This window comes from Salvelinus fontinalis, chromosome 38 (assembly GCF_029448725.1).
Source record: "Salvelinus fontinalis isolate EN_2023a chromosome 38, ASM2944872v1, whole genome shotgun sequence".
Lineage (NCBI taxonomy): Eukaryota > Metazoa > Chordata > Actinopteri > Salmoniformes > Salmonidae > Salvelinus > Salvelinus fontinalis.
The window spans coordinates 23,759,115-23,777,826 of NC_074702.1; the positions used below are offsets into that span (position 1 = coordinate 23,759,115).

The 18,712-nt window shown below is 42.2% G+C and overlaps 2 protein-coding genes and 1 long non-coding RNA gene across 5 annotated transcripts; 2 read left to right on the plus strand and 1 right to left on the minus strand.

Moving 5' to 3' along the window:
• The first annotated feature begins 5,808 nt into the window (after positions 1–5,808).
• LOC129837970 (rano class II histocompatibility antigen, A beta chain-like) lies at positions 5,809–11,055 on the plus strand. Of its 3 annotated transcripts, none has more exons than XM_055904575.1 (6): positions 5,809–6,378; positions 6,560–6,829; positions 6,975–7,256; positions 7,455–7,566; positions 7,677–7,705; positions 11,025–11,055. In XM_055904575.1, exons 1-5 carry the CDS (start codon positions 6,078–6,080, stop codon positions 7,702–7,704), a joined length of 993 nt encoding a protein of 330 aa, XP_055760550.1. In that variant the 5' UTR covers positions 5,809–6,077; the 3' UTR covers position 7,705; positions 11,025–11,055. The 3 variants fall into 3 exon arrangements, with proteins under 3 accessions (XP_055760550.1, XP_055760548.1, XP_055760549.1); XM_055904573.1 differs by lacking the exon at positions 11,025–11,055 and adding an exon at positions 9,194–10,566; XM_055904574.1 differs by lacking the exon at positions 11,025–11,055 and adding an exon at positions 9,197–10,566.
• LOC129837971 (vitelline membrane outer layer protein 1-like) lies at positions 10,668–15,373 on the plus strand. The gene is made up of 4 exons (XM_055904576.1): positions 10,668–11,188; positions 11,480–11,592; positions 14,763–15,069; positions 15,223–15,373. Exons 1-4 carry the CDS (start codon positions 10,940–10,942, stop codon positions 15,223–15,225), a joined length of 672 nt encoding a protein of 223 aa, XP_055760551.1. The 5' UTR covers positions 10,668–10,939; the 3' UTR covers positions 15,226–15,373.
• On the minus strand, positions 12,241–14,769 carry LOC129837972 (uncharacterized). Its single transcript, XR_008756793.1, has 2 exons — positions 13,622–14,769; positions 12,241–13,513 (listed from the first exon to the last, which is right to left on the minus strand). It is a non-coding gene; the product is annotated as an uncharacterized LOC129837972 (long non-coding RNA).
• Positions 15,374–18,712: the final 3,339 nt, after the last annotated feature.

An 18,712-nucleotide genomic window follows, 5' to 3' on the forward strand; every position in this document is an offset into this window, starting at 1 on the left:
AAAAAATGAAATGGCATCAAACACCTGGAAACCATGTGTTTGGTGTATTCGATACCGTTCCACCGATTCCGCTCCAGTCATTACCACGAGCACGTTCTCCCCAATTAAGATGCCACCAACCTCCTGTGCTGTGCATACAAATTGCTATCGATAAAATGCAATTGTGTTCGTTATCCGTAGCTTATGACTGCCCATACCATAACCCCACTGCCACCACGGGGCACTCTTCACAACAACAAACCGCTCACCCACACAACGCCATACACGCTGTCTGCCTGGTACAGTTGAAACTGGGATTAATCCGTGAAGAGGACACTTCTCCAGCATGCCAGTGGCCATCAAAGGTGAACATTTGCCCACTGAAGAACGTTGACGACGCCAAACTGCAGTCAGGTCAAGACCCTGGTGAGGGCAACGAGCACGCAGACGAGCTTACCTGAGACTGTTTCTGACAGTTTGTGCAGAAATACTTTGGTTGTGCAAACCCACAGTTCCATCAATGTCCGGGTGGCTGGTCTAAGACGATCCCGCAGGTGAAGAAGCCGGATGTGGAGGTCCTGGGCTGGCGTGGTTACCCGTGGTCTGCGGTTGTGAGGCCGGTTGGACGTACAGTTTAACTAACAATAAAGGGCAGACACTGTAATGATCATGACTCCTCAGTAGGTGGCAGCAGTCAGACGTGGGCTATGTCAGGGCGATGCTGATCATTCAGATAGAAATGTATTGTGTAGAATGCAGAATAGGGAGTCATGTCTCAGCGCTATTTATTGAGTTTCTATCTGCAAAGTTCTGCATGTTTCACCTCTTTGATACACCCTAGTTGTGTGTAAGGTGTGCCATGCATGCTCAGAATGCCTAATGTTTTCTATGTAATAACCATAGCTATGGTAATAACATCAGTGTCATCCAGATAAAATATTCGATTGGCTGATGATATTGAGGAAGTCACCTGACACCTTCAGCAGCACTGTTTGGAGTACAACACAAGAATCGGAACATTACTGATAACCCTCACTGAACAAGTGTACTCAGGATGGGGTGCACAGTGTTCCTGGCTTTTATACTGGGTGTTTGTCTACTGTCACACTGCCAAAGTAAGTACACGTTCACTCTTTTCATATGAGAGAGAGAGAGAGAGAGAGGAATGTGAAGAGAGAAAGGAAGCAGACTGGGAATTATTTTCCTTGCAAGAATCACTTAAGCAGTGCTAACCCATACTGTGTTCCGGTATTCTATTCCGTAAACCCATAGATGCAGACAGCTGCTTTATATCAGTTCCCATTGTTATTAAAACAACATTTTACTGAAAGGCATAACCAAATTAATGATATTGCATTCAACATCTCTCGTACTTTTTGGCAAAGCATGCTTCTAGACAGCAAGATGTGTCATTTTCCATCTCAACTTCTGTTATTGAACACAGGCAAACATTTGCTTCGGTTTTTGACCTTCTGCCAAAAAAACATCCCTAGCGACGAAGAGTATGACGTGGAGTTTGATGGAGATGAGCTCTTCTACGCTGACCCCATTACCTACCGGGTAGAGCGGCGTCTGTCAGAGTTCGCCCAGCAGTGGACCCCTGACCCCTGACTGCCTCACGAAGTGTACGTGTCCCTCAGAACCTGCCAGTACAACATCCCCCGCTGCATTGTGGGAGAAAATAGCCCGCCAGAGGCAATAGGTGAGTGCTGTTTCTGCAAAGTCACACCCCAGCTAGCACATCATTATCTGAGAACCATTTCTGAGAATGTTTCTTAGAGCTTGGTGAGAGCGTGGTTGTCCTATGGTTATTTTGCGCACAACCTTACCACAACTCTCTGGGAATGATGCAGGGTAGTTGCTTGGCTTTGGAACATTCTCAGCACATTTAAGGAACTTGACAAAGTGGTTTGATATTGGGAATGTTCTCAAATAGTTCAGAGAAGGTTAAGAAACAACATTTGTCTGTGGGAATTTCAGTACTTCAGCATAACCTTTCCTCATGGTTCTATTTTGTGATGTTCTCATTGTACAGAGAATGTTAAAAAGACATTCCATAAAAACCTCAAGAAAATGTTCAACGTTCTAATAATGTTATTTAGAAACATATACATTCTGTTCTCACGTCAATAAAACGCTCTATCGTCTATCTTGTTAAGTGTGTTCAGGTGTTATGGCCATGCCCATTAATTGGCCACACCTGATCTTAATGAGTACTTGTTTTCTTTGAAATGGGGTCTGTTTGAATAGACTAAAATTAACCGCTTTGTATGCATTAAAATACTATCTCCATCCTGGTGGCGCAGTGGACTAAGGTGTCTTATATAACAAATTGGTTTGGTGCGTTTTTTCCGAACTCTGGTGCATTTAGCCCCTTAGTTCAGTTCGTTTGGACTGGTGTGAACACTATCCCTACATGTACATAATACCTCAATTAGCCTGACTAACCGGTGCCCCCGCACATTGACTCTGTACTGGTACCACCTGTATATAGCGTATATGTAGCGTATACTGTTATTTTCACTGTTATTTGACAGTTTTTTCCCCTTATCTATTGTTTACCTAATACTTTTTTTTCTTTACTTAAAAGCCCTAACCAACAGTGCAATTTTTAAGTAAGCATTTCACTACACCTGTTGTATTCGGCACACTGACAAATAAACTTTGATTTGATTCTATCCGCACTCAGGAGCGCACAAAACAATGGACAAAAAAGGGTGCAGGTTATTGGTTATTTGTTGAAATTCATGCAGCATAATAACGAATTGACACTCTCCTCGAGTGGTAGAGGGATCATCAGTTTGCGGGTCACCGAGGTGAGGGGACGAAGGAGTGCCCAAATTAGAATCCCCCCCCCAACAGAGGTGCCCACCTCCCACATATACTCCCAGAGAGAGGTGGAGCTGGGGGTCCCCAACACACTGATCTGCCGGGTCAGTGATTTCCACCCAACACCCGTGGATGTGACTTGGACCAGGAGGAGAGAGGACCATCATTCAGACCCAGTACTACTCCAATAAAGACTTCAGCTTCAGGATTTTCTCCTACCTGAGCATCACACCTCAAGAGGGGGACATCTACTCCTGTAGTGTGGGTCATGTCAGCCTGCAGGAACCCCTCACCAGGATCTGGGGTGAGTCACTGCTGGTGTGACCTTATACTGTAGGGTACGACACAGAGAAAGGTGGGATGTTATTGATACTGTTTTATGGACACTAACAAATTAATTGTTTTTTCACTATATGTGTCCACAGAGGTTGAAGTGCACACGGACCACAAGACTGTAGAGACAGCAGTGTGTGTTGGAGGTGTGACTCTAGGAGTGGTGGGAGTAGCAACAGGAGTCTGGTTTATCAAAAAAGCCAAGAGGTCTGGTTGGGCCTTAAGAACATAGGCAACAATCAGCTATCAGCAGTACAGCAAGGGCTCCATGCAACAATACCAAGGACAATTATCATATTCAGCAACCTACAACTATGCTGGCAACCTATATAATGCAGTTCACTATTTCCTACATTTTATTCATAATCTTAATAAAATACTCCTTAATTGTTTTTCAGATTGGGACATATAATTTTTTTGCTTTGGTAATGTAGGCACTACACATTTATTCAATGTCACATTTCTGTATTACATGAAAATAAGAAATACTTGTTACTGTATTCTTTGTGGGTGTTTTCTCCCCATGGGTGTACTTCTCAGTTTGTAAACCTGCAACATGGTTAGCCCTGGCTATTATACTTTTGTATAAAAGGAAGTGGTTGGTTACTGTTGCACAAAGATAATGCAGTGACTCAGGGCAACCATATGAGGAAAATGATATTTTGCCAACACACCACCCAGAGGAAAATATACAAGGAATTTCTCAAAGCTGCTAATGAGAACCTTGACGACCTTGTACCTAGCCGGTGGGGATTCCGGTGGGGTACCCCCACCCAGGCAGTGGCAGTGCTGGCAACACTAGCTGCAGTAACCCATGGGGAGGGGGTCACACTCGGACATTCAGAGAGGGGGTATATTATTGTGGCCCTGGTGGCACAGAATCAAGGTCGGACTGCATGGAGATGCGTGGGGACATGGTCATGACTGGTGGCCGTATTGTGGGTGTTTCTTTCAGGAATAGGGTGTACATTTGACGGCCATTATCTAGGATATGACAATGGTAAATAAATTTCAATTTTTGCTTATTTTTTTGCGCGGTCTTGCAGGCCTTCTCATGCAGCTGCAACTGCAATGGCATTTGGAAATCATGACCCATCTTGAGTTGGGCTCTGGGATGGTGCAACTGTTGAGAAAGTGAGCTTATGGTTGTGTGGGGGTAAGGGCTGAGTGTGTATGTGTGTATCCCACAACTGTTGCGAAAGAAGAAGTAAAAGATGTAAGGTACAATAGAGGATGATCCACAGCTATATATAATACAAATCGAGGTGACGGCAATGGAAATGCATATGGCAATTGATTTACTTCAATTCGGTAAATGGAACTGTATGCTCTTTTCAAAGAATGGATCCCAGTCGGTTCAGGGCTATGGGATACAGGGGGTCGAGGGTGGTCTGCCGGGCATTGGGATGACAAGCCATCTCGAGATGAGGCCTTTTAGCGGGTGGAATAGTAGGGACCAATTGGAGGTTTACTTAGTAGAAATGCAAATATCATGGTACAACTATATAGACACTCAATCATTATGTTACTTTTTAATAGTACGTTTACAAAAATATATTCTGATTAAAAGAATGAAAGGTGTGTCTCATGGTAAGTGGTGAAATAAGTATAGCCAGTTACAATTGTAATGGCTTAGCAGATAATAAGAAAAGACGATCAGTATTTACCTGGCTAAAAGAGAAGGATTATAATATTTATTGTTTACAGGAAACCCATTCAACAGTTTTAGATGAAGTTTTGTGGAAAAAGAACTGGGTGGGCAAAATATATTTCTGCCATGGGCAAAGAAATTCAAAAGGGGTGATGATCTTAATTAACAATAATTTTGATTCAAATGTGCAAATTGTCCAAACAGATCCTCAAGGTAGATGGATTATTTTAAATATGTTATTGGACAATAAACAAATATGGCTTGTTAACCTATACGGTCCGAATACTGATGATCCAAGCTTCTTTGAAAATATATATAAGAACTTATCAACTCTACAAGCAACACTAGACTCTATTATTATAATGGGAGATTTTAATACGGTCTTAAATAGCTCTATAGACCGGAAAGGAAATCACACTACAAATTATCACCCTCAGGCACTTAAGGAAATCATGAATGTCATGGATATATTGGAATTAGTGGATATATGGAGACTTAAATACCCTGATTTAGTGAGATATACATGGCGGAGGCTGAATCAAGCTAGTCGTCTTGACTACTTTCTTATTCCATTCTCTCTGGCACCAAAAGTTAAAAAAGTGTTGATAGGGGATAGAATGCGGTCGGATCATCACATAATTGGCATATATATTTCTCTTACAGAATTTCCACGTGGGCGAGGATATTGGAAATTTAATCAAAGTCTACTAGATGATAAATTGTTTAGAACTAGGACAGAAGATTTTATAACTGACTTTTTCAGACATAACATAGGTACAGCAGATCCCCTTATTGTATGGGGCACTTTTAAGTGTGCCTTTAGAGGCCATGCAATTCAGTACTCATCTATAAAACAAAAGCAATTTAGATCAAAAGAGTCCATATTAACAAAGGAAATTGAAGGACTAACAGTACAGTTAGATAGCAATAAAAACGGTACCATAGAGGCACAGAATAATTTAGAGGAAAAAAAAAAAAAAAAAACACACCACCCAAACCAGAAATATCTCATTCTGTCCATGTGAGGGCTGATATTAACTTCAACTCATTCCACAGATTATCACTTACCGTACAAAACGTATTTAAAAAAATGCCATTTGTTTTGTCAGGTGTGGCAAGGGAAAACAACTATTTTCACTCAATATCAGAAACAGTTTACAGCAGTACAGCAAGGTGGAGCTTAATCTTGTTGGTCACACAGTGGGATGTACCTGTCAATGATAGCTGCTTCAACTGGTAGACTTCAGTGTAGTTATTTGTCTCTGTCTGGGTGGCTGGATACACCATGGCTCTCTGCTGGGTCTATTGGGTGGCTGGATACACCATGGCTCTCTGCTGGGTCTATTGGGTGGCTGGATACACCATGGCTCTCTGCTGGGTCTATTGGGTGGCTGGATACACCATGGCTCTCTGCTGGGTCTATTGGGTGGCTGGATACACCATGGCTCTCTGCTGGGTCTATTGGGTGGCTGGATACACCATGGCTCTCTGCTGGGTCTATTGGGTGGCTGGATACACCATGGCTCTCTGCTGGGTCTATTGGGTGGCTGGACTCTCTGTCATTCAGACCTGGGCAACACCAGCAGGTTAGTCAGTCTATTTTCTGATGAAATGCATGATGTGTCTAACATACTGTATATTATGAAGAATGTATCAAATGACGTTGACAGGTCTTTTGTAACAATACAGTATAACGACTCCACAAAGGCAATGATGAGGAGATTTACCTGAATCAATAAGCAACAACATTATTTGTTTTGGTTTCAGGTGGGTACCAATTCCAGGGGATAGTTGACTGTGAATATGATGATACCACTGACAATATGATCTACTTTGTGAAAAACATATTCAACCAAAAATTGACCACCATCTATGACACCAGGGTTGAGAAGTATGTGGGTTTTGGGGAGTTTGGCATACGCAATGCAGATCGCTACAACAGCCAAGCTTGGAAAATGGCTATAAGGAAAGCAGAAGTGGAGACTATTTGCCGATACAGTGCAAGATTCTTCAAACTGAGCACTTTGGAAAGAATACGTAAGTCATTTTTGTTTCTTTCCTTTCTTAGTAATTTGCACATACTGTAAAAAAAATGTAAGTCAAGTTTGATAAAAACAATTGTTTCGGGCCGGGGACTTTCATCAGACAGACAACTTAATTTCTATGTCATCCTATGTCCCAGTGCCTCCCAGTGTCAAAGTCCGTCTGATCAAGCCCTCTCGCTACGGGGAGTTGTCCATGCTGGAGTGCAGCGTTCTAGGCTTCTACCCTCAAGAGGTGAGGGTGAGCTGGCTGAGAGACGGGCTGGAGACCACCACAGCCGTGACCTCCACAGACACACTGGCTAACGGTGACTGGAGCTACCAGCTCCACTCCTACCTAGAGTTCAGGCCTCAGAGAGGGGAGAGTGTAAGCTGCATGGTTGAGCACCCCAGCCTAGATGAACCACTGGAGGTGGTCTGGGGTGAGAGAGCTGGAGAAGAGAGGGAGGGAGGGGAGGACAGTTGGAATGGAAATGTAGGGGAGAGGGGTACAGAAAGAAGAAAGAACATTCTGCTTATATCAGTGTTTTCATGAAAATGTCAATAGATTTGAAGTTACTGGATTGGTAGCAGCTATGTGGTAGAGTGTGATGTCTTGTTTTACATGATTCCATTCCCAGATACCTCAGGCCTGGATGCTAAATGGTTTAAAATGGCAATAGGGGTGTGTTCCCTTTTCATTGGTGTAGCCATGGCTATTGGAGGAGGAGTTTACTACTGGTGTAAGAACAGGTAAGTCACAACATTATCACACAATGGACAGAGATTTTATGTAAACTAGAAATCTATTGTATTTTTGATTTCAAGAAGTTTCATAATGTAGACATATTTTACTGTTTCAGGTCAGGCTTTAGGCGTGTGCATAGATAAGGTAAGGCATTTTTCTATATTGTGTTTGACATATTTTGCAAAGAAACAAACATTTTTATACAGTGTGTGCAAATGAGGTAATATTAGGGAGGTAAGGCAATAAATAAGCCGTAGTGACGAAGTAATTACAATTTAGCAATTGAACACTGGAGTGATAGATGTGCAGAAGATGAATGTGCAAGTAGAGATATTGGGTGCAAAGGAGCAAAAAAAAAAATAACAATATGGGAATGAGGTAGTTGGATGGGCTATTTACGGATGGGCATGTACAGGTGCCATGATCTGTGAGCTGTTCTGACAGCTGATGCTTAAAGTTAGTGAGGGAGATATGAGTCCCCAGCTTCAGTGATTTTTGCAATTCGTTCCAGTCATTTGCAGCAGAGAACTGGAAGGAAAGGCGGCCAAAGGAGGAATTGGCTTTGGGGGTGACCAGTGAAATATAACTGCTGGAACGCGTGATACGGGTGGGTGCTGCTATGGTGACCAGTGAGCTGAGATAAGGCAGGGCTTTACCTAGCAAATACTTATAGATGACCTGGAGCCAGTGGGTTTGGTGATGAATATGAAGCGAGGGCCAGCCAGCGAGAGCATACAGGTCGCAGTGGTGGGTAGTATATGGGGCTTTGGAGATAAAACGGATGGCCCTGTGATAGACTGCATCCAATTTGCAGAGTAAAGTGTTGGTATGTAAATGACATCGCCGAAGTCAAGGATCGGTAGGATAGTCAGTTTTACGAGGGTATGTTTGGCAGCATGAGTGAAGGATGCTTTGTTGCGAAATAGGAAGCCGATTCTAGATTTAATTTTGGATTGGAGATGCCTAATGTGAGTCTGGAAGGAGAGTTTACAGTCTAACTAGACACCTAGGTATTTATAGTTGTCCACATATTCTAGGTCGGAACCGTCCAGAGTAGTGATGCTGGACGGGCGGCAGGTGCGGGCAGCGATCGGTTGAAGAGCATACATTTAGTTTTACTTGCATTTAAGAGCAGTTGGAGGCCACGGAAGGAGTGTTGTATGGCATTGAAGCTCGTCTGGAGGTCAGTTAACACAGTCCAAAGAAGGGCCAGAAATATACAGAATGGTGTCGTCTGCGTAGATGTGGATCAGAGAATCACCAGCAGCAAGAGCGACATCATTGATGTATACAGAGAAAAGAGTTGGCCTGAGATTTGAACCCTGTGGCACCCCCATAGAGACTGCCAGAGGTCCGGACAACATGCCCTCCGATTTGACACACTGATCTCTGTCTAAGAAGTAGTTGGTGAACCATTTGAGAAACCAAGGCTGTTGAGGCTGCCGATAAGAATGTGGTGATTGACAGATTCGAAAGCCTTGGCCAGGTCGATGAATACGGCTGCACAATATTGTCTAACATGTCTGATATATACTGCCGGAATCTTTATATTCCGTACATCAAAACAGAGAATTGCATAGACAGTCTTTGTGCACCCAAATGTCACATTTTCATAATTGTTTTTCTTTCCAGCAGGTCAATTGTCTGCTTCCATGTGCATGGCATAAGAGAGAACTCTTTCTTTGCCCAAAATGCCACTGGTTAACAAAGCAGAAGTAATATTTTCGCTCTTTACCATACTATTCAAATTGTGTCCATGTGATGGAATCAGTTTGCTTACCATTCGTTATTTGCTTGTGTGGGACTTTCCTAGATTATATTTTCAAACACTACAGTCAGGTTTCATAATTATTGGCACCCTTGATAAAGATGAGCAATAAAGTCTATAAAAGAGATCTATTTTCATGTCATCTGTCCATAACTCTGGTTCCAAGTCCTGATGCAGTGACCTCCAGGCAGTGTTGGGCCGATGACATGAAAATTAAACTTTTTGGCCACACACACCAGTGGTGGGTTTGGCGTTGACAGTATGCAGAAAAGTACCTCATACCTATGGTAAAATATGGTGGTGCATCCTTGATCCTTGTTAAGGTCAACTGCATCATGAACCTCATAACCAGTCCCAGGATATTTGACCCAAAAACCTTGTTGCCTCTGCCAGGAGGCTGACACTTGGCCACAAGTGGATCTTCCAGCAAGGCAATAACCCCAAGCACACATCAAAATCCCCCAAGAAATGGTTTATTGACAACAAAATTAACATTTTGCAATGGCTGTCTCCGGACTTGAACCCAATTGGTTTGAATTGAAGAGGGCAGTCTATAAGAGCAGACAAAGGATATCAATGATCTGGAAGGATTCTGTATGGAGGAATGGTCTAAGATCCCTCCCAATGTGTTCTCCAACTCATAGAATATTTGAGAGAAATACTGTGTTATCCTTGCAAGGACAGGGTGCTGGAGTACTGAAAACAGGAGTACAAGAAGTCTATTTTTTAGATTTGTATTACTTGTTAAACAATCTCTTTCTTTATGCTCTTGTATTAGTATAATTCGTTTTTTAAATATTTGTGTTTTTGTATAATAGATTTTTTGCTAATAATACTATGGACCTGACTGTATGAAATGTTAACATATGTGCAGGTAATTGATGTGCATTTAGACGATAATGCTAGATACAGGGGATACAAGAGGTTATACAACAAGGTCATTTTTTCTGTCTTTATTTAATTGTAAATATAGACTCATTAACATGCATAGAATTGTTTGAACGTCATCTATAGCGAAAAATCATAAAATATCACAGCTTTCTGTTATACCAGACAGGAGAAAAAGCTACTCATTATGCAAGTCCTGTCGAATGAAAGCAATTACTTCAGTTGCCTTGGGACTGCACATGCACAGCGATAACAGAAAGGCTCTTTATGTGAGGTGTAAGAAAATTAACATTTGAAATCAATGTAAATTAACTGATCTATTTTGATAATAAAGACCACAATTAACATATGTTCCTATTTTTTGTTCACTCTTGTTGGGCCCAAAAAATCCGCTTTGGCCCTGGTTTCTGACAATTAGAATGTTTTCTTTACGTCATAGCATATAAACAGTCAAATTACTAATATACAACATGGGTCATACTTTGGTATGACAAATTATTGACAGTTCATTGAGACTATACCAGCTGCTTTTGAAGTCAAAGACAGTATTGTTATTTTTAACTTTAAGTCGTAGTACCACCTGTCTCTTCCCATGGTCTGACCACAGTGTTGTAAATGATTAATACTGATAACAGTATGGAGACACCATATAGGCACCATTTTGGAGGTGTGAGTGAGGAAGGCTATAAGAGTTCACTGCCTTTGTTCCATCCCTTCTGTGGATGAGACTGACTTCTGTTAACATGACTACCCCTCTGTTCACTGCTCTGTCCTTCCTGGCTATGCTGGCCCTTGGGTCATGTCTAGCTACCTTGCCAGAGGAGCAGCCCTATGTGGAGCGTGCTGGTATCCAATATAGCGCTAGGCCTTACAACTCCCTCCTCACCGTGCCCAATGGAGAGCAGTTTGGGAACTGGACCTGGCCCGAGATGTGTCCCGACAAGTTCTTCGCCGTTGGGTTCATGCTCCGGGTAAGCAAGGGCTCCTTCATACATTTCAAACACATCTACCAGTTTGGATAGCATTTCTTTCCATTAGTCAATTCGGGGATTAAATTCCAGTCCCCTGTGGTCAAAAAGCCTATTTTCAAATAGCCCATTTTTATTTTTTTTATTCTACACAATTCAAATCCTAAATTTGATGTAATCAAAATGTATTTGTGGTGTTGATCCATTACCAAACATGATCAACACATTTGTGTATTACGAGACCATTCTTCTGTTTGAGCTAATGCAAGCATATGTCCATTAACCTTCTCTCAGGTGGAGTCCGAACAGTACGGTCTGGACGACACTGCCCTGAATGGCATTCGCTTGATCTGCGCTAAGGACGAAGATAGGAGCTTCTTGTACACCATTGAGTCTCACACTGGATTGTATGTACAGACTAGAACAACATGCCTCATATCGGCCTATCACATTGCTCAATGTAGACACAATTGGAAATAATCATATTTCCTTTTAAGATACAGGTTTAACTGTAAAAGCGCATTTCAAACTATAGTGATGACATGTGACTCAACACCTAGATTCGATCTTATGTAGCAACATTTGAAATGTTTTTTTTTTACATGGGTAAAAAGTAGAGACTCAGAGCTAGAAAATGGTATATCATACACTGCATTTTTGAGGAACAATGGGAAAGTAATTCTGCTTTGATAGTTGATAAACTCACTTTTGAGAAAAGGGCCTATAAATGTTTTGGTGCCTACTGGAGAGCTCTCCTTTCTCTACAGCCATTCTGCATTGTTCACACCCTCTTAAGCCAGCCCCACCCATCTTTTTAAGGATTCACATGTGAGGTCATGTGCTAAACAGTGAGTACTGTTGTAAAGATTAAGACTAAAAGTGGTAAAAGTAGTAGCCTACAAGAAGGAAAAATTCCATGTAAACAAAGTGTCCAGATAAAAATATTTTATAAATGTTAGATCACACTTGTCTAAAGTGATGGGTCATGTGAAAGAAATTCTATAACCCCCAGCCACATCCAGTGGTGGTAAAAGTACAAAATAGTCATACTTGAGTAAATGTAAACATACTTTTACTTCAGTCATTTTCTATTAAGGTAAGTCACCCAGTAAAATATTACTTGAGCAAAAGTCTAAAAGTATTTGGTTTTAAAAATACTTAAGTGTCAAAAGTAAATGAAATGGTAAAATGTACTTAAGTATCAAATTCCTTATATTAAACCAGATGGCCCAATTTGTAATTTATTTTTGACGGATAGCCAGGGGCACACTCAGACAATTTACAAACAAAGCATTTGTGTTTAGTGATTCTGCCAGATCAAATGCAGTAGGGATGACTAGGGATGTTCTCTTGATAAGTGTGTGAATTGGACAATTTTCCTGTCAAAATGTAATGAGTACTTGTAATGAGGAAAAATGTATGGAGTAAAAAGTACATTCTTTTCTTTAGGAATGTAGTGAAGTAAAAGTTTCTGAAAAAGTAATGTACAGATACCCCCAAAAAATACTACTTAAGTACTTTACACCACTGCCAAAATGCCTTAACACCAGTACATTAGCATACTTTATATACTGTTACACACGCACTTATCACATAGTATTCCATACATAAGTTAAGGCCATGCAACCTGAGTGAGCTGCACATGTACAGTACATAAACAGATGCATGCTCCATATATTTGTGTGGTGGACACATGATACGGCCACATGATATTGTTGTGGTATGTCACAAAATCATGTTACAACATATATATCAATATTTTGCTAAGTGGATGGGTCTCTACAGAAGTTGTAAACGGTACAGCCAAATGGTTACTTGCATAGTAGCAATATCAGAAATGGATAGTGTCAATATAAATAAAATATACAGTATGTACACGAACCATATCAATAACGAAAGTGATAGATGAGGTAGTTATATGCATACAATCAGGGGTAAAGTGGCTGAGCAGCAGGATAATAAAAAAATAGTAGCAGCAGCGTATGGCGTGTGTGTTAGGAGAGAGTCATTTGAATAGAGGCACTGCAGATGGTGCTGACGACTGTTCCATCCGAACCACACATGAACAAGGGAATCTATATTCGGAGAGTCTGTTTCTGTCCTGCCCTTGACTTTGGTGCAGGGCATGTGATGTCCATAGCCTCTTTGTCGCAAAACTCCCTGATCTTGTCAAAAAGATAGTTTGTCTAGTTGTGTCCAGTCCAGGTGGTGTTTGTACAGGCAGACCATCTATGGGAGGAAGGATGTTAGCGTTGTGCAGCAGCTGAAACCTGGTCCCGACAGTCTGAACTCTCCTTGGTGACAACACCAGGCTCCAGAGTATCGAAGCTGTAAAACAGGAAATCACAAAAAATACATTACAACCCTGCACAACATCAATTCCCCTCGCAAGTTTAGATAATAAGAATAACCTAATGCATTGAAAATGATATTCACCTGAAGTGCTGGTACTGCTTGATCTGAGTCAGGTGTTGTTGCCAGCCATAGCTTTCCAACAGCACCGTACCATCCTCTAGTCCAACCAGTGTGGGATGTTGACCCGTCACAGTGCTGTTCTTCACAACACCAGCAATCTCAGACAGTGTTCATTCTGGTCTTTTTGAAGCGTTGCTTAATGAGGCCAAAGCACCAGTCTGGGGCCAGACTGAGGTGGAGCTTGTGCCAGGCACAATACCAGAGCACAAACTTGTTCTTGTTTTGGCCACTGCAGTTATCACAATTCAGGTCCACATGTGTTTCCCCAACTCCGTAGTTGGTGAAGAAATGGTGATTGTAGTTGATGACTGCGCTGCTGCCTTTGCTGGATGACATGCCTTCATCAATCAAGTAGTTAACTTGTGGTATTCCTTCACAGCAGACACCAAACAAGCCACACTTGCGAGGAGTTAAAAAGTAGATGGGACCTGGCTGCATAGTCAGAAGGATAGTGCACCTGCAAACAACAAAAGAATAAGATAAATTACAATTAATTGTCTCAGCCCTGTCAATCTGTCTTTACACATCTCAGTGAAAGGTATTTGCCTGCCTCCCATATATGGTTTTTTTGTTGTGTATATCTATCCATCTATGTCCTTAATCAGTATAAAGGAGGAAATGTTGCTTACCTGTTGAACAAAATCATAGCTGTAATGCGTCCTGATGTCATGTTGAACAACATGCCTCTTATCGTCCTTGTTACGAGATGTCGCCAAGCCAATAGATGGCGCTGCTGTTATTTGTATCTGAGTATGATACTATATAGTACTAGCGAGGCAAGTTAACCATTACTTACTATGCACTGTATGCATGCTACCGAGTGATGCCTAAGTAACATTACCTTGGTCTTGTATAGAACAAACAGCACATAACAGTCCTATTTCATGACTCAAAGTAGACACAAATGGACTTATCAGTTAAACCCTGCATCTTCAAACTGCAGTGATATGTTATTCCATGTCCCGTTTCTACTCTCTACATAATGTGCCTCTTTTCTCTGTCTCACAGCTATGGTCAAACCTCATTCCAGACTGCTGTGATGGGGAAATAATATTCCATGTCACGTCTTCCCTCTGTATGCCTCTCTCTCTTCCTCTCCCAGCTTTGGTGACTGGTCGGACCCTCAGTATTGCCCCAGGGGTGTGCTGACTTCCTTCCAGCTGCGTGTGGAGCCCCACCAGGGTCTGTTCGGTGACGACACAGCCGCCAACAACATTAGGTTCCGCTGCAGCAGCAACCCCACCCTCACAGGCGCCGGCCTGGACTACGGCGAGTACAGCCTCTGGAGCCAGGATTGTGGCGATGGAGGAATCTGTGGCATCGAGACCAAGATGGAGGAATACCAGTACGGTCTGGATGACTCATCTCTCAATGACGTGCGCTTCCACTGCTGCGCCAAACTCCAGCAGGTGAGAAGATGGTTGTGATACCGGAGCATTTATCATAGAGGGGCTGAATGAGTTGGTCTTGTGTATGATATTGATATCATGGCATCTATGGAACACTACAGTATATCACTAATTTTCTAACCCTCTGGTGTTTTTTTTGTCTTATCCTCACAGTAATCATCTGAGGGAGATACCTCCTCTGGACCAATCTCAACCGGCCCAGACCTGTCAACACACAGGCTCTGACCCACGATCCATTCAATCCAATCTCCACCCAATATCTGAATCTACCACTGGTTAAAACCTAATAAATCATTCAACTGTCTGTTTATGGCTCCTTTGTTCAGTGAGGCTGAAACAAACTACATTAGCTCCGACTGAACATAACCCACTCATCAGAGCTGAAGAACCCGTCTAGATCACTCCACAATACGCACTGGAATCCTCATCAGCATGAGAACAGCATGTTTTCATAGAGCGTCTCTAATGAACCAATAAACTCAAAGCAAAGTCATAACAAGTGTGCACAAAATGGAGGTGCTGACACACGCATTTCTCCTCCTGGAAAGGGAGCTAATTAAGAAATGACAAGGGTTATTAATTAATTTACAGTTTAAAGGCCTGACGGCGTCCGATAAGACAGTGATTGGCATACACAGAGGTAATTGTGTTTAATGTGTGAGTGGGTAATCTGCAAACGCAGTGTAAGTGGAGAAAAAGGACCGTGTGACTTTATCAAGCAGCGCAGCAATGGTTATCACCAGCTACTCAAACATGAGGCAATGGAGGCATACTGATAATGACCCATAATTCACTGCTCTGGAGTTTCTCTTTCATGCTAATGAGTGAACTTCTGGTGAACTCAAGTTAAGTTCAAACTCATTCGCCTCTTGGTACGCAATACTTTCATTTAGTGTGGGTTAGATTGGAGTGACAGTAAAGAGTGATGACATAGGTCATCTATATAAACTCAGCAAAAAAAAGTCATTTTTTCAGGACCCTGTCTTTCAAAGATAATTTGTAAAAATCCAAATAACTTCACAGATCTTCATTGTAAAGGGTTTAAACAGTTTCCCATACTTGTTAAATGAACCACAAACAATTAATGAACATGCACCTGTGGAACGGTCGTCAAGACACTAACAGCTTTCAGGCGATAGGCAATTAAGGTCACAGTTATGAAAACTTAGGACACTAAGGAGGTCTTTCTACTGACTCTGAAAAACACCAAAAGAAAGATGCCCAGGGTCCCTGCTCATCTGCGTGAACGTGTCGTAGGTATGCTGCAAGGAGGCATGAGGACTGGAGATGTGGCCAGGGCAATAAATTGCAATGTCCGCATTGTGAGACGCCTAAGACAGCGCTACAGGGAGACAGGACGGACAGCTGATCATCCTCACAGTGGCAGACTACATGTAACAACACCTGCACAGGATCAGTAAATCCGAACATCACACCTGCGCAACAACAACTGCCCGAGTTACACAAGGAACGCACAATCCCTCCATCAGTGCTCAGACGGTCTGCAATAGGCTGAGAGAGGCTGGACTGAGGGCTTGTAGGCCTGTTGTAAGGCAGGTCCTCACCAGACATCACTGGGCACGAACCCACCGTAAAATAAAAAAGGAGATGCACTCCAGTACTTAATGCAGCTGGTAGACACACCAGATATCGACTGTTACTTTTGATTTCGACCCCCCCCCTTTGTTCAGCAACACATTATTCCATTCTGTTAGTCACATGTCTGTGGAACTTGTTCAGTTTGTCTCAGTTGTTGAATCTAATGTTCATACAAATATTTACACAAGTTTGCTGAAAATAAAACACAGTTGACAGTGAGAGAACTTTTTTTTTTTTGGCTGAGTTTATGTATGTTAAACTTTGAAAGGGTCCTTATAAGATGAAGTGTTTTAATGCAGACAAAATATGCATTTCTTTGCTGAGTCATGAGCAGCATCAGAGGTAGGTACATCCAACCAGATGAACAGGTGACTGTCATGACCACTAGATGGCAGTGTTATCTTAGAGGTGAATTGACATGTTTCAGTGGATGGATATTATGACACAGGTGTATTCAACTCTTACCCTATGAGGTCCAGCGCCTGCTGGCTTTCTGTTCTACCGGGTAATTAATTGCATCCACCTGGTGTACCAGGTCTAAATCAGTTCCTGGTTAGAGGGGAATAATGGGGGGGGGGGGGGGGGGAATGGTGCTGGCTGCGAGGTCCAGAGTTGAGTTTGAGGGGTATGACAGAACCAACTAGATGAAACCCAGTACAAATAATAGTATACACAATGTAGATGAACAGAAATGATTAAGTGATCTGGTTGCGTAGACAGTTTGGGTATCCTCTTACAGTTTGCAGTAAATCAATTAACCTTTATGGCCCTCTGGGCACAGAATGATAGTCCTTAAATTAACCTTGGCGTATCATTTTACAAATATAAAGATTTAGTCTGATAAATTCCCATCTTAATACAAGATTATCAAAATTCTCCAGACATTCAGTATGCCACATTCAGCAGTTTTATCCCAACCCCAACATCAGTTCAGGTCTTAGTGGTAAACCCCATGGGCCACAGCGCTTTAGGCCGAAAGTACATTTGTTCAATACTATATCTGCAGGCTGGAAATGAGCATTTTTGACACGCTCTAGTGGTCCACCTCGTCCGCTTGGTCATTTAAGATCTATTAACGTTTCCTGTAGTGGACAACATGGAAATGATGTGGTTGTTTTTTCATAGCCCTCATTATAATGACCCTGTCCTCCCCAGGGCTCCTAGCTCTCATGATGTATAGATCACCCCTGACCATGAAACTCTACGTAAATACGCTTGCTTTCACAAGCACCATTACCATGATTTGTGAACACATGGGGCCCACGTAATGTATTTCAATACACCAGCATAATGCCTATACATTTGATCAACTGTAATGAAAATGTAATAAGCAGATACGACAGATTTTAAACAATAGTTATGTTTTTTACCCCTTGTGCCCCCTAAGAAAATGACATTTTCCGTAAGCACATAGCTACAGCACTCAGGTCCAGCCTGATCCAACAATGGAGTCCTTATACTGTAGACTGAGGGACTGACGTTTTCTGTATTTACCTCTTTACATTCTTTCAGCACTCCAAGGCCAACCTACAAGAGCCCTTCACTTGGGGGCCGATTCCGACCCGAGTTAAGCGTGTGTAAATAAAATGTAATTCCCTTTTTATGCACCTTTAGCTCTACGGGTATTCTGACCTTGAACTTGAGAATAGCATATTATTCAACCGCTATTCGTTTTGGGTGAAGATGAAAGAAATGAAGGTGTGGTGGAGATGTGTCTACAGAAATGAAGGTATGGTGGAGGTGTGTCTACAGAAATGAAGGTGTGGTGGAGGTGTGTCTACAGAAATGAAGGTATGGTGGAGGTGTGTCTACAGAAATGAAGGTGTGGTGGAGGTGTGTCTACAGAAATGAAGGTGTGGTGGAGGTGTGTCTACAGAAATGAAGGTGTGGTGGAGGTGTGTCTACAGAAATGAAGGTGTGGTGGAGGTGTGTCTACAGAAATGAAGGTGTGGTGGAGGTGTGTCTACAGAAATGAAGGTGTGGTGGAGGTGTGTCTACAGAAATGAAGGTGTGGTGGAGGTGTGTCTACAGAAATGAAGGTATG